This window comes from Amblyomma americanum, chromosome 1, assembly GCF_052857255.1.
Source record: "Amblyomma americanum isolate KBUSLIRL-KWMA chromosome 1, ASM5285725v1, whole genome shotgun sequence".
Classification (NCBI taxonomy): Eukaryota; Metazoa; Arthropoda; class Arachnida; order Ixodida; family Ixodidae; genus Amblyomma; species Amblyomma americanum.
Window position 1 is genome coordinate 197,510,775 of NC_135497.1, and position 13,890 is coordinate 197,524,664.

General features: G+C 48.6%; 1 protein-coding gene across 1 annotated transcript; it reads left to right on the top strand.

Moving 5' to 3' along the window:
- Positions 1 to 11,131: 11,131 nt before the first annotated feature.
- On the top strand, positions 11,132 to 11,977 carry LOC144094531 (uncharacterized). Its single transcript, XM_077628448.1, has one exon. It carries the CDS (start codon positions 11,366 to 11,368, stop codon positions 11,771 to 11,773), a length of 408 nt encoding a protein of 135 aa, XP_077484574.1. The 5' UTR covers positions 11,132 to 11,365; the 3' UTR covers positions 11,774 to 11,977.
- The last annotated feature ends 1,913 nt before the right edge of the window (positions 11,978 to 13,890 follow it).

Genomic DNA, 13,890 nt, shown 5'->3' on the forward strand with positions numbered 1-13,890 from the left:
CGACCTATCTCGTCACCTCTCCGCCGGGAACTGAGCGCCCAGGGACCCGCACAGATGGAGTACGCTGTGGAAGGCGAGAAAATATCACCGTCGGAGCTCGAGGCCGGAAAATGGGAAACCATTCTTCGTTACCGCGACCGACAACGAGGCCTGAAGAATAAAGGGCCCGCATCAACCGACGACGAGCCTGCGCAGGGGCACGGCCAAGGCAAGTCTAATTCCAATTTTCCATCGCGAAAGAACGGGAAGAAGCTACTTGCACTCAGCAAGAAAGCCCTTCTCCCGCGCTTACCGACCGACGACTACAAAATCGTCTGCCGACCACAAGGTTGGAATCTGAGGGACTTTGCGCCCGGACTACTACTCTTCTGCGCCTGCGAGGTGGCCCGGCTGCCGTATGATACGGTGAAGAATGAAGACATTATCAGAGTCAATACGGCCAACAACACCTTTACGCTATGCACGCCCGATCGTAAACGGGCGACTGCATACGCCAATATTGAAAAACTGAACCTCCAAGATCAAACCTACAACGTAACGTCGTACGTGGCGGCGCCCGAAGACTCGGTAAAAGGGGTCATTTACAACGCCTACGCGGGAGACTCGCCCGAAGCGGTTCGCCAAGGCTTCGGAAACCGAAACGAAGGAATAGAAGTTGTGGATGCCCGAAGGATCGGGAAATCCAGAACAATACAAATCACCTTTTTTGGAAAGAAGCTACCCAGCCAAGTAATCTATCAGTGCGGCGTCTTTCGGGTCCACCCCTTCAGGGAGCAACATGAGGTATGCTACAACTGCAGGAGAGTAGGACACCGGGCCGATGTCTGCTACAAACCTACAACGAACCTTTGCCGCCGCTGCGAAGAAAATCACTCGCCTCCACCTGAGGGAGAACAGCCAACCTGCCAACCCGTATGCATCGTCTGCAACGGGGGCCACAACACAGGCAGCAGGAACTGCAAATTCCGGCTGATCAACAAGAACAAACAAGGAACGCCCCATGGCAACCAGACACCCAAGCAAGGGGACAACGACTCATCACTACACGGACACCAGTCTAGGCCCAGGAAGAAGGAACACGGTGCTACCGGAAAAGGAGGAAGCCACAGCCGGAACAACTCCAGCTCCTTCCCGCCCCTGGGGAACCCTGCAGGGAACGACAAGAGAAGCTCAAGCCGCGGACGCAGCGATAGCCGCTCTAATAAAAAGGTGAGCTGGCCAGCAGAGGCCTCCCAATCTATTGACGCTCGAGAGAAGGAGTTTCAGATCCAACTACAATCCCGAGACAGAGAAATTGCCAGCCTTAAAAAAGAGTTGGCTGACATTAAACGCCTGTTACAAGCGCATCAGGTACAGAATGCCACTGCGGCTAGAATGCCACCCACCGCGTCCCAGGATTCGACCAATAATGCGATGGAAACAGACGCTATTTGCCACACTCCCTCCAACGCGTCCCAGTCTTCAGCCCATAACGCGACGGACACAGACGCCAGAATAGCAACTAAAAGACCGCATCCTACAAAAGAAGGCGAGGAATCCAAAAGAAAGGCCGAGGCTTCGGAAGCCGACACCCCGCAGCCGTCGAAAGCGCCTACCAAACTCAGGGCAGACATCAATACTCTGTCAGAGAGAACTAGCGCTATATCAACAGAACAAGCAACCTTCCAAGGCCTCGTTACTACCCAATTTGCAGAGATAGATATTCGCTTTGCAACACTAGAGGGACAGGTATCCCAAATAGCCACCTGCATGCAGCAAATAATGGATAGGCTTACAACTATCGAGGCCCGCCTACCCCCCACCTTGGATCTGTCCACGACGCCACAACCATCTATAACCCAACATGGCACCACGCCAAAAATTTGAAATTTGGCAATGGAACTGCAGAGGCTTCCGCCGCAAGCGGGCCCACTTGCAGCTCCACATCCAACAAGCACCGTCTGTTCCAACCCCAGACGTGATTGCATTGCAAGAAGCTAGCGGCAGGGCTACACTGCCAGGCTATAAAGCATATCTGCCACCTCATTATGATACTAGTAACGCAGCCGGCTCCTTCACAGCCACTCTGGTGCATAGAAATATCACCGCAATTCAACATTTTATAAATGATTCGGAAGAAGATTACACCCTACTTGAAATAGTACCAAGGCAAAAAGGAGGCTCAAATCTCTTCATCCTTAATGTATACAACCCTCCCAGAAACAAAGGCAATGGACTCCCACACTTGTTGATAAACACAGTAAAGCTGGCTGCTAGGGCTCAACTATTAATTGTGGGAGACTTCAATGCTCAACACCCAGCATAGGGATATACCAAAGCAACTCCGAAAGGGAACCTGCTCTGGCAAATCATACAGTCACTAGGGCTCACAACGCTAAACAACCCGAGCGACCACACACGCATGGGTAACAGTGTATGTGTAGACACATCTCCAGACTTATCCCTCTCTAAAAACGTCAAGGACGCAAAGTGGGTCAACACCGGGCAAAACCTTGGTAGTGATCACTTCATCCTTAGCATCACCTTCCCCACGACAAAACTTAAAAACAAAGCAAAAGAAATACGAACCACGGATTGGGACAAGTTCAGGCAACTTCGCGACAAAACAGCTCCAAAGGAGATCTCTAACCTTAGCGACTGGGTTATCTCCCTGAATGAGGATGTCAGCTCCACTAGCGTTGTGGTGCCAGTTGAGAAGGAGGAGCAGATTGCAGACTCAAAACTGTTACACCTGTGGCAGGCACAAAAAGGCCTCCAAAAACGCTGGAAGCAGCAAAAACACAACAAGCGACTACGCAAAAATATCGCTGAAATCGAGAGGCGAATCGAGGAACATACACTTACTCTCCAAACACAACAATGGAACCAAATATGTGAAAGCGTCAATGGACAGCTCGGAAATAAGAAGACATGGCATCTTCTAAGACACCTGCTCGATCCAGAACAAACACGTTCCGTGCAACAAAGTCAACTGTACAGACTCATACATAAATATGAGGGTACAACTGAAGACCTAATCAAAGAGCTAGCAGAACGTTATCTAAACACGGATGATAGTACCACACAACCAGACTACCGGGGGACTCCTAATCCAAATTTAGACGCAGACATCACAGACGCAGAGGTCTGGTACGCAATTGGAAAACTGCGGACAACATCTGCGGCAGGACCAGACAAAGTAACAAATAAGACTCTCAGGAACTTAGACGCAACGTCGATCGCGGCGGTTACAGACCTTATGAACAAATACTGGCATGCAGGCAACATACCACCAGAGTGGAAACACGCGAAAATCACTTTTATTCCTAAAGCGGGTAAGAAACTCAGCACTGAGAATCTACGCCCAATTTCATTAACATCATGCCTAGGCAAACTCATGGAGCATGTCATCCTCAATAGGCTCCAAAACTATGCGGAGGACATGAACCTCCTACCTGAAACAATGTTAGGATTCAGGGCCCAACTATCTACCCAGGACATTCTCTTGCAGCTTAACAAGGACATAATTGAAGCTGACGAGGGAACAGGAACGAAAGCAATATTGGGTTTAGACCTTGTTAAAGCTTTCGACAACGTCACCCACAAAGCCATCTTGACAAACTTGTCAGAAATCAACCCCGGAGAAAGGACGTACAACTACATCCGATCCTTCCTCACTAACAGAACAGCAGTGCTAACGGTCGGAACAATAGAGTCTGCCCCAATCAAACTAGGAAGTAAAGGAACGCCACAGGGCTCCGTCCTGTCCCCTTTCCTTTTTAACCTCTCCCTCATCAAAATTCCCCCCAAACTGGCACAAATACCAGACCTACATCACACGTTCTATGCAGATGACATCACACTTTGGGTAACCAAAGGATGCGAAGGCTACATAGAAGACACACTCCAAGCAGCAGTGGACATCATCGAGGCATGCGCATGGGATTCCGGCCTCACTTGTTCTGAGCAAAAATCTGAACTCTTCGTGATCCGTCGTAAACAAAGAGGTAGGCGTACCACGACATCCCCCCCGCAAATAAACGTCTATGTTAATGGACGATCTGTCAAAGAGGTACAGACCATGAGAATACTGGGGTTGTATTTACAAACAAATGGAAAAAATACTGACACACTCACTAAGCTAAAACGCACGGTAGAAGCGACGGCGCGATTACTCCGCCGCATAGCTAACCGCAGACAAAGGGTGAGGGAAAGAGATTTATGCCGCCTAGTGCAGGCCTTTGCGCTGAGCAGGATACTCTATGCCACCCCTTATCTGAAATTTTCGAAAGCAGAAAAGGACAAATTGGATAGCATGATACGGCAGGCCTATAAGGCTGCGTTAGGACTCCCACTAAATGCCTCAACCGAAAGGCTTATGAGGTTAGGAATACATAACACCTACAATGAACTGAAAGAAGCCCATTTAATGGCTCAAACAGCGCGATTAGCCAATTCCAGAACTGGCAGGAGTATTCTTACCAGGCTCGGAATTAACTTTCAACCTACGAATAACGATGCTAAAGTAGACTTACCCCGCGCCTATAGGACGGCCCTACTAATCAAACCACTCCCCAAAAACATGCACCCCTTACACCATGGGGGTAGAAGACAAGCACGGGCCAAAGCCTTACATAAGAAATACAGACAGTGCGCTGCAACACTTTATGTAGATGCGGCAGAATACAAAAATACCAATGCCTTTGCAGTTGTGGTTGTGAACGAGAATGGTGACCACATCGTCTCGGCGACAATCAAAACGAAATCCTCTGAAACGGCAGAAGAGGCGGCTATAGCCCTCGCCCTAGCACATACCCAAGGGAGCATCATCCTCAGCGATTCCAAAATGGGTATCAATAATTTCGCTAAAGGGCGAATTACAAACACCTCCCTTAGAATCCTTAACGCAACCAAATTCTCACCAAATTATTCCGAATTGATATGGGTCCCAGCCCATTCGGGGAATCCGGGGAACGAGGCAGCCCACAATAAAGCCCGAGGTTTCGTCGACCGGGCAGTGGATGAGTCTGGCTTCCTGAATTTCACGAAGGACTCAATGATCACATATCATGATCTCACCAATCATTTTAAACTAGAGAGGAGAATTTTCCCCCCTCCAGACAAAAGACTTACTAAAGAACAAGAGGTTACGTGGCGTCGTCTACAGACGAGATCGATACGCACCCCATCACTCCTCGCGCACATTTATCCAGATCTTTACAACCCAAACTGCAAACACTGTGGCCAACGTGCTACCTACGATCACATCCTGTGGGACTGCAAAATAGAGCCACCTCCGGGTGATCTAGTTACAGCTCCTTCTCTCGAGCGGTGGGAGACCGTGCTGGCTAGCTCTGACCCCAGAACGCAAGTTTTGGCGGTGGAGTGGGCTGACAAAGTCGTCGAGGGCTATGTACTCTCGACCACTTAACGCGACCTCTTGCCAAGCTCTTCCCGGCGAATAAATTGTTTTACAATCAATAGTTGATGAAGGCGACGATGTGCAAAGCCCAGCTCGAGAGTGTGTTGCAGTTTAATTAGACGTGTTTGGCCGCGGCGATAGCCTAATGCTCTCGCGCAGTGGCCAGCAAAGCAGACCTGTTCGCTCCACCGTGGGTTCGAATCCCAATAGCGGACATTTGTTTTGTTTATTTATTTATTTCCCTTGGCACAAACCCAAACACATCGCAAGTTCTTGCGCGGGGTTTAACCGTCGGAATAGTGCCTTTGCACTAAGAGTTTTTGCAGAAAGGGAGTGCACACAGCACAGAGAACGGCATCAACACGCAGGTGCGCAGGCCAGCAGCGGTCATTCACCCGGCAACCAGCCCATACCCCACAGGATGGATGGATGGATACGGCTGAACCCTTTACATCGGGCGGTGGCTCAAGCCACCTAGCCATGTCTTGTGAAATTTTACTCCTGTCTTGCTTTTAGCCACCAATCAGATAACCTTCGCTTGGTTACTTCTAACCTCTTAAAATCCACTTTCCCCTCACTATCCCTAAACCCCAATGCCTTGGGTAAGTCAGCCCCGCTGCCTTCCACTGTAGGGTGAAGCCCTTTACAGAAAAGTATCAAGTGTTCAGCCGTTTCCTCCTCCTCTCCGCACGCAATGCACAAAGTGTCTATCTCCTGGTACCTGACTCTATACGTCTTAGTCCGCAAAACTCCAGTCCTGGCCTCAAACAGCAAAGAACTTCCCCTACAATTATCATAGATATTTTCTTTGACAATTTCCTGTTTAAAGGTCCGGTATGTTTCCAGTGCCGATTTCGTCAGCATCCCTGTTTTCCACAACGCTCTCTCTGTTCCTTTAACCTTTTTCTTAACCGATAAATGCTGATTTGCCCCCTTACTGCTGTCCAGATATTTGCTTGTCAATTTTCTAGTTCGCTTTCTCCATTTCGTGTCAACATTCTTTATATACAGGTATCTGAAAACTTTCCTAGCCCACCGCTTTTCCTCCATCCTTCTCAATCGTTCCTCAAATGCTATCTTACTGCTAGCCTCTCTGCTCTCGAAAGACGCCCATCCCATATCCCCCTGTACCCCCTGATTTGGTGTATTGCCATGTGCTCCCAAAGCTAACCTCCCTACTCCCCGTTGCCTAATTTCCAGCCTTGCTTGAACATCTGGCCTCATACACAGGACCGCATTCCCGAAGGTCAGGCTAGGGACCATCACCCCTTTCCAGATCCCTCTTACCACCTCATACCTATTGTAATTCCACAGTGCCCTATTTTTCATGACAGCTGCATTCCTACTAGCTTTATTCATTACATATTTTTCATGCTCTGTCAGATACTCAACACTGTTATTTATCCACACCCCAAGATACTTGTACTCATTCACTACTTTTAGCACGAACTCCTGTATTCTATGCTCGCCGCCCTCTTCATTAAATATCATGACTGCAGATTTTTCCTTACTATACTTGAAGCCTAATCTATCTCCCTCTGTACTGCATATGTCTAACAACTTCTGCAGGTCTTCCTTGTTGTCAGCCATTATCACTATATCGTCCGCGTATATTAGTCCCGGTAATGTCTGTTTATAATTTGCATCACCACCCTGTAAACCACAGATGTCACTGTTATGGGGCGATAGTTACTTACGTCTGCTTTGTCCCCCTTTCCCTTATATATCATGTTCATTCTACTTAATCGCCATTCATCGGGGACTTTCTCATCCACTATCATCTTGTTCACTACCTGTATTAATGTTTGCTTGGATTTTGGTCCTAACTTCTTTATCAACATAATCGGGATACCATCTGGTCCTGTTGATGTGCCACTAGGAACCTTCTTCTCTGCCCTTTCCAACTCTCCTTGCTCAAGTGAAGCTATTGCTGTAACCGGTCTATCCTCCTTCGATAAACTATGTACCACGTGCTTTGCTGAAAATTTTTCCGTCATCCTTGTTCCTATGTGTTTTATTGCTTCATCCCCTTCTAGTCGAATACCCTCATCTGTAACAATAAACCTTTGTTCTAGCCTAGTTTTATTACTCATTGCATTTAGATGTTTCCAGAATTTTTGGGCTGCTTTTCTATCCTTTTTATTTACTTTTGACATCCATTGGGCACCCTTTCTTCTAATTTTCTCATTAATCAAATAGGATGCGTCCCTTCTACACTTTATGAAGGTATCCCATTTTCTGTCTACTTCGGGTTTTGGTTCCCCCCTCTTCTTGGAATATCTGTGTTCTCTGGATGCTTCCTTGTGCTTTTCTATTGCCCTCTTGACCTCCTCATCCCACCAACTCTTGGGTTTGCATCTTTTCCCTTTTAACTTCACTCGCACCTTAGCTAGCTCTAGCTCCAGTAATCGAGTTAATTTGGTATAAGTCCATTCTGTTTCACTATCCTCAAAAATTACTTTCTCGATTCTTTTGGCTGCTACTTCCAATTGCTTTTCTGAGCAAAAATTTCCCCCTGATTGTTCATCTTACTTCAGTCCTACATTGCTTTTTCCTCTGAAGCTCAACTTGATACGCTTGTGGTCACTACCTAGACTTCTGGAACCATCTTCATCTATGCTCATTACCCCTAATCTGTTATACATCCTCTGTGACATTAGTGCATAATCTATCGTCGAGTGCAGACTCCCCGCCTCCCATGTTATGAGCCCTTCACACTTCTCGGTGCTGTTGCATACAACTAAATCATGCCTGTCACACATGTCCTGCAGCATGCTTCCTGTCGAATCCGTGTACCCATCCAGGTCTTCTATGTGTGCATTCATGTCACCTAATATAATTATCTCGCCCTGTCCTCCTAGCTCATCAATGTCGCTTGCAATACATTCTAACATTTTCCTGTTTTCCTCTTTGGCATTGACCCCTGTCCACAGGTATACAAAGCCAAGGAGTGTTAGCTTGCCTGCCACTGTTCCTTTTAGCCATAAATGTTCCCTGCATCCCAGTCTAACCCTTTGAAAATTCATACTTTTATGAATGAATGCCCCAATTCCACCTCCCTTTCTGCTGCCTTCTGTTCTATTGCAATATTCCCATGCGTAGTCTGGGTTACAGGGTGGTTGCTCCATGTCTCTAAGATGTGTTTCCGCTAAACCATATACCATTAATTCCTCCTGTCTTAACTGTTCTTCTATTTCCTCCCATTTCAGTCTATTCCTGCCACCTTGCATGTTAATGAAACCTATATCTGAGTTAACTTGGCCCTGGCGCTTGCGTCTCTTTCTTCCCCTATGGTTCCATTGTCCGTTTGATCTTAATTCTTCCTTCTCTACACTCGTTCCTTCAGAGCTCTGGGTCCCCCCAAAAAAGCTGTTGCCTGGCGACCTATCCTACTACCCACCTTCTTGCCAGTGACACCACCGTAGTGGATGCCATCCTGTGCAAAAGGGTGGGGCCTAACCTCGTACACTTCCCTGTTCACCTCCATCACCTCGTATCTTAGTCGTCGACTCAATAGCCTAATTACCCGATTAGTCTCCGCGACCCTCCTTTCCGTTTCGCGAGCCTGTCTCTGGACCTCTGGGATTGTGCATATGGTCACATGCACACTCTCAGAGGCCTCTCTAAGCCTACGCATCCCCACCTCCAACTGCGTCTCAAGATTCTGGCTCCTCCCCTGCAGTACATCATTGAGACCAGCATGGATGACCACAAGGTGTTCGCCATCCATGCTGCCCACCACCACCTCCCGGGCTCTGGCCATTGCATCCACCATGCACTTTCCCGACTGAGCCTCCACCTGCACCCGCCTGTCTGCCTTCACTGCCGTCAGAACGCCTCCCTCAACCCTCGCTACATTCGAGTCCCCGACCACCAGAACTCTCCTGCGCCCCAAACGTTCGCTTCCTAATTCCATCTGTTGGCCTCCGGATCGCTCTAGCTGCCTCTCCTGCCGCTGTACGCTATTGTCGCGAGTTTCCATGCCCGCTTTAACCTTTTTCATTTCGTTCTCATTTTTCTCACTCAATGCTCGCTGCACTACAGCACTGTACGATTGACGAGCCTCGTCCCCCGCCTGACACTTCTCCGAACTGGGGTGCCCAGCCGGCCGCGACCTGAGCGCTTCAACCTGTTTTTCTAGCTGGATCCGCTTTTCCCGCTCTTCTTTAATCTCGCCCACCATTCGCTTCAACAGGGCGGCATTATTCTCCTCCTTTTTAATCAAATCGGCGACCTGAGCTTCCAGCTTAATCCGTGCCTCTCGTTCGACCTGCCAGTCCGCATTAAGTGCATTAAACCCAGCTTCCCATTCCCCTTTTAACGCATGAACGGCGTCCCCAAACCGCTTGCACATCTTACACACGAAGCTAGCCTCATCCGCCTCGGCTAAGCTCCCGAACCCAGTCTCATCTAAGTAACACCAACGGTCGCACTCCTGGCACTGTACTAACTCCCCGTCCTCGTCCTCCTTAACTTTCCTAGCTTGCCGACCCATCGTCCGGCCGGCTACGCCTTGTGAAAGCCCGCCAAAATTCCTATGCCGATAGCCCTCGACCCTGCGCAACGTAAAAACCCGCTAAAAATTATTCTCACACACCTCCGCTGGCCTCCCTACCCTTAACTCGGTTTAAAACTACCGCCCGACAGCATGTATACAAGTGTAAATACCAAAAACACTTAGCTTCGGACGTAGTCGCTGCAGCTCCCAGCCACGTTGCTCCCATGCGCCTGAAATCGTCATCACAGCCCGCGCGACTGCAGCGCCGCTGCCGCCGCCGCCACCAGCAAACCATACGAGCAAACCGTCAATGACACTCGCCACCTCAGCGCAATGCATAGAGCACGCCAGCTCCTGAACTATGAGCACTATAGTTGGATACCAGTCAAGAAAAAAGCTGCTTTTCCCCGTTAAAGGACCCTTCCAACCAATGGCGTCGGCCGATTTTAATGAACCTGCTAGTGTGACAATGTAGGGAGTGGAATATGTAGCATATGAAACGGATAGTCCTCTCCGCATTGTCGGGGATAGTCACTTCTCTGCATTGTCCCGCTACTCACGCTAGCAGGTTACTGAGAATCGGCCGACGCCATTGGCTGGAAGGGGACCCTTTGACTGGGAAAAGCCGCTTTTTTCTTTACTTGTATAGTACGCTATACCTGAACACACACTCTGACCCCCATGGAAGAAGCGGAAGGAACAGAAGTCTCATCTTGTTCTGGTTTCATCCTGCCCTGTTCTATTCTTTGGTTTTTAGCCCTTGTCATTTTACCACTACTTGTCATATCATTTCTGTTGCCACGAGTGCATAAAATTTTCGCCGCTCGTCGGCGCCTGCGTTTTTTTGGTATATATGCAGTGTTTCGGTGTTCCTGAATAAAGTTGAAGTTCAGCGCCAGTGACGACGTCTTCTATGTTTTCTGTCCGCGTTTTTTAAACGCTGTCAACAAAAGAATGGATCACCACCAACTAGCCCGACAACTTGTCCTATTCGAGCAGAAGCAGCTTCTAGTTTCCCGCTTCAATGGCCGCTCGATGGCGATTCGGCTACCAGTGATAGGGCGGATATCGGTGGAAGGTTGGTGCAGTGGAAACGACGAAGCGCCGCCTGACGTTGTGGAGGAAAACCTCAATTAAAACTAGGAAGAATGTTGGGTTTGTTGAGTCTCCTGCCTAATTAGGCAAAAATTTTAAAAATATATGACCTTATTTTTATGACTTGATCCAAGGGCAAAGCCACAGATCCAACTCGAAATCCATCTGCTTTGGCGCGCTTTGGGCGTTTGACGGCTCGCGGCGTTTTTGCTGTCTCGTTAGTGCGAGCAGTTCATTTGAAAGCCAGCAGTACCTTGGAAATTTTGAAGTTAAAGATTTGCACCGATCGAAGTCGACTGCTGGTGTGATAAAAGGGCGTAGTGAACTCTTGTCTGAGCCTGGTGTGCTTCAAAACTGGTGCGCTGACAAACATGGCCGCTTCCTTCAAACCTGCCGAGCTCGTGCTCAAGATGGATAAAGCAGAAGACGTCGACGTGCACTTCTTCGCTTGTGACATCAACTACAGGGGCAAGGCCGACTTGGATGCTTACTTCGTGGTTAACGTCCGACCCATTGAAGGCGAGCCTGGACACTACAAAGGGTGCCTGCGTGGTCGACCGCTCAGGGGCAGACGGCTGGCCCTTCCCGATGGCTACAGCGGCATCGTAGCGCGGAAAGCAGCAACCGAGTCCAGCGACACCAAGGAGCTTTATGTAACCTGCAGGTTCGACAATATGATTGCCTGGAACTGGAGCTCACCGATGAGCGAAGAGAAGTATCGCCAAATGAATGAGTGGATTGCGGTGGCCCAAGCGCTGCACGCACCATGCGACGAGTAGGCGCCAAAAGCAAAGAGCGCGCGAAAACATTCGTTTCGAGGTCTGTGACAAGAGTTCTACCCGCTGCAGGCGCGCGGTCAGTGGGAGAGACTGCTAGACCAGTGCAAGGCTCTGCCAGAGAGTTCGTACCGGCCTCAAGCGTGGAGACCGTTACTGGCTATCCTTGTTTGAAATTGAGAATAAAACGTCATTTTACTTAAAAAACGATAGCTGTGTGGCCTTATTTGGGGAGCGGGATTTTTTTGCGATGATCAATGCCCCCCTCGCACGCGAGGAGGAGGAGGAAAGGCAGGGAGGTTAACCAGACGAATAGCCGGCTTGCTACCCTGCACGGGGGGAAAGGGGTGAGGGGAGAGAAAGATGAAGGAGAACAGACAGTTGCAGGAAATTAGTCACTATGTAAAGTCGCAGCGTTCAGTAAACTCGCAGCCTATCGTGCAGGCCACAAGTCTTCAAAAAGCGGAGCAGTGCCTTGGACACCTTCACCGCCGATGACCACCACGGCCAGTGGCCGAGAATCTTCGTTTCCGTCAGTGGGCGCAGGTCGAGATGTTTCAGTGCGCGGCAGAGAGACTGTCTTTCGGCCCTGTAGGCGCCCTACTCACAAAGAATGTGGGCTATTGTCTCATCACACCCGCAGATGGCACATGCAGGGCTGTCAGCCATACCTATTAAGAAGGAGTAGTGCTTGGTGAAAGCTACACCAAGCCACAGGCGACACAACAAAGTTGCTTCACGTGGTAGGCCGGATGGAAGCCGAAGCTTCAGATCTGGGCCTCGCACGCGAACTTCCTACAGAGTTGGGCGTCGCGTGCGTGGTTGTTACTGACGATGATTCAGTCTTCAAAGTAAATATGTATATGTTCCTTGAAATATATTTAGACCGTGTGTTACACACGGAATTGCTTTTTGCGACATACAGTGTTCGCCTCCCAGTTGAGCACCTCAACCCTCCAGTGTCGAAATGGTTAGCCTGGAGGCACGCTGCTTTGGACGCACAGTCAGCCCATAAAGAAACGTGAGCACGCATTTGCCATACTTTTCCACTTTGCAGCAAGGTATTTCATGATCACGTTTGGTCTTGAACATGAATCGGGCTAGTTGTACACTGCAGCTTAAAGTACACAAGTTATTTTGTTTTGTTTTTTGTTTTGACAAACACTGTTCGCGTTTCATTTTGGCTAGACTGTACACTCCAGGTGCAGTCTGCACCTTCCAGACTAAGTGCCAACAGGCTGTGAGGAAAGATTTTCTTTTTTTTTTTACAGTTAGCGCAGTATGAACATAACAGCAGTTCTGCACCTCCTACTAACATGAGATAATCACAAATATACATTGGATGTGCACTCCTAGCACTGTCACCTCCACTTGACCAGACTTAAATTGCACATGTCAGTAGCAGCTTGAGCGAGCAGGTTGGTTAATTGAAATAATCAGCGTGAATACTAAGGTGCCAACTAAAACAAGCAGCTGTGAGTGTGATTGCAAGTGACTCGCCTTGTGACTGCAAGCTGCTGTTGTCACATCCTGTTATTTTATTACAATGACATATATGCTGAATTTCTGCTTGTTTGGTATCTGAATTTTTATCTTCTTTCTGACTGTTTATATCCTAATGTCCTGAAAGGTGCATGTGCTCTCTTTTGCAGAGGAAAAATCGATGAAAAATATCAGATGGTATAAACTACAGGGAATGACAAATCGGCAGATTTTGGTCCTGTAGAAAGTTGGGCGAGTCGGTATCGATCCATGACAAAAGGAGTGCGAAAACAAGACGACGGATGAAGACAAAACACACACCATGAGCACTAACTTCCGACTGAAGGAATCACACAAGACCTGAGCCTATCGACGAGCGCATGCTTCAAAGCTGAGCAAGCCGCAGAAATCAACATGAAAAGAAAAAGGCTGTCACGAACCTAGGAATGCTAGTTCTCGTTTGGGTAAGAATATAGAAGCCTCGCTAACAGTTAGATCCTGCAAAGTACTATCTGTGTAGCTTCGATGATTTCGGGAGTTAGTTTATCTCTGCTTCTGACAATGACAGAGCATTTATCCAGAAAGGGCACGCACCCGCACTCCTTGCAATGCAAAGTCAGATTACTGTCCGTTAACGA

What these genes read in the sequence shown, in the direction of transcription:
- LOC144094531 (XM_077628448.1), top strand. Translation starts at nt 11,366, where the DNA reads ATGGCCGCTTCCTTCAAACCTGCCGAGCTCGTGCTCAAGATGGATAAA.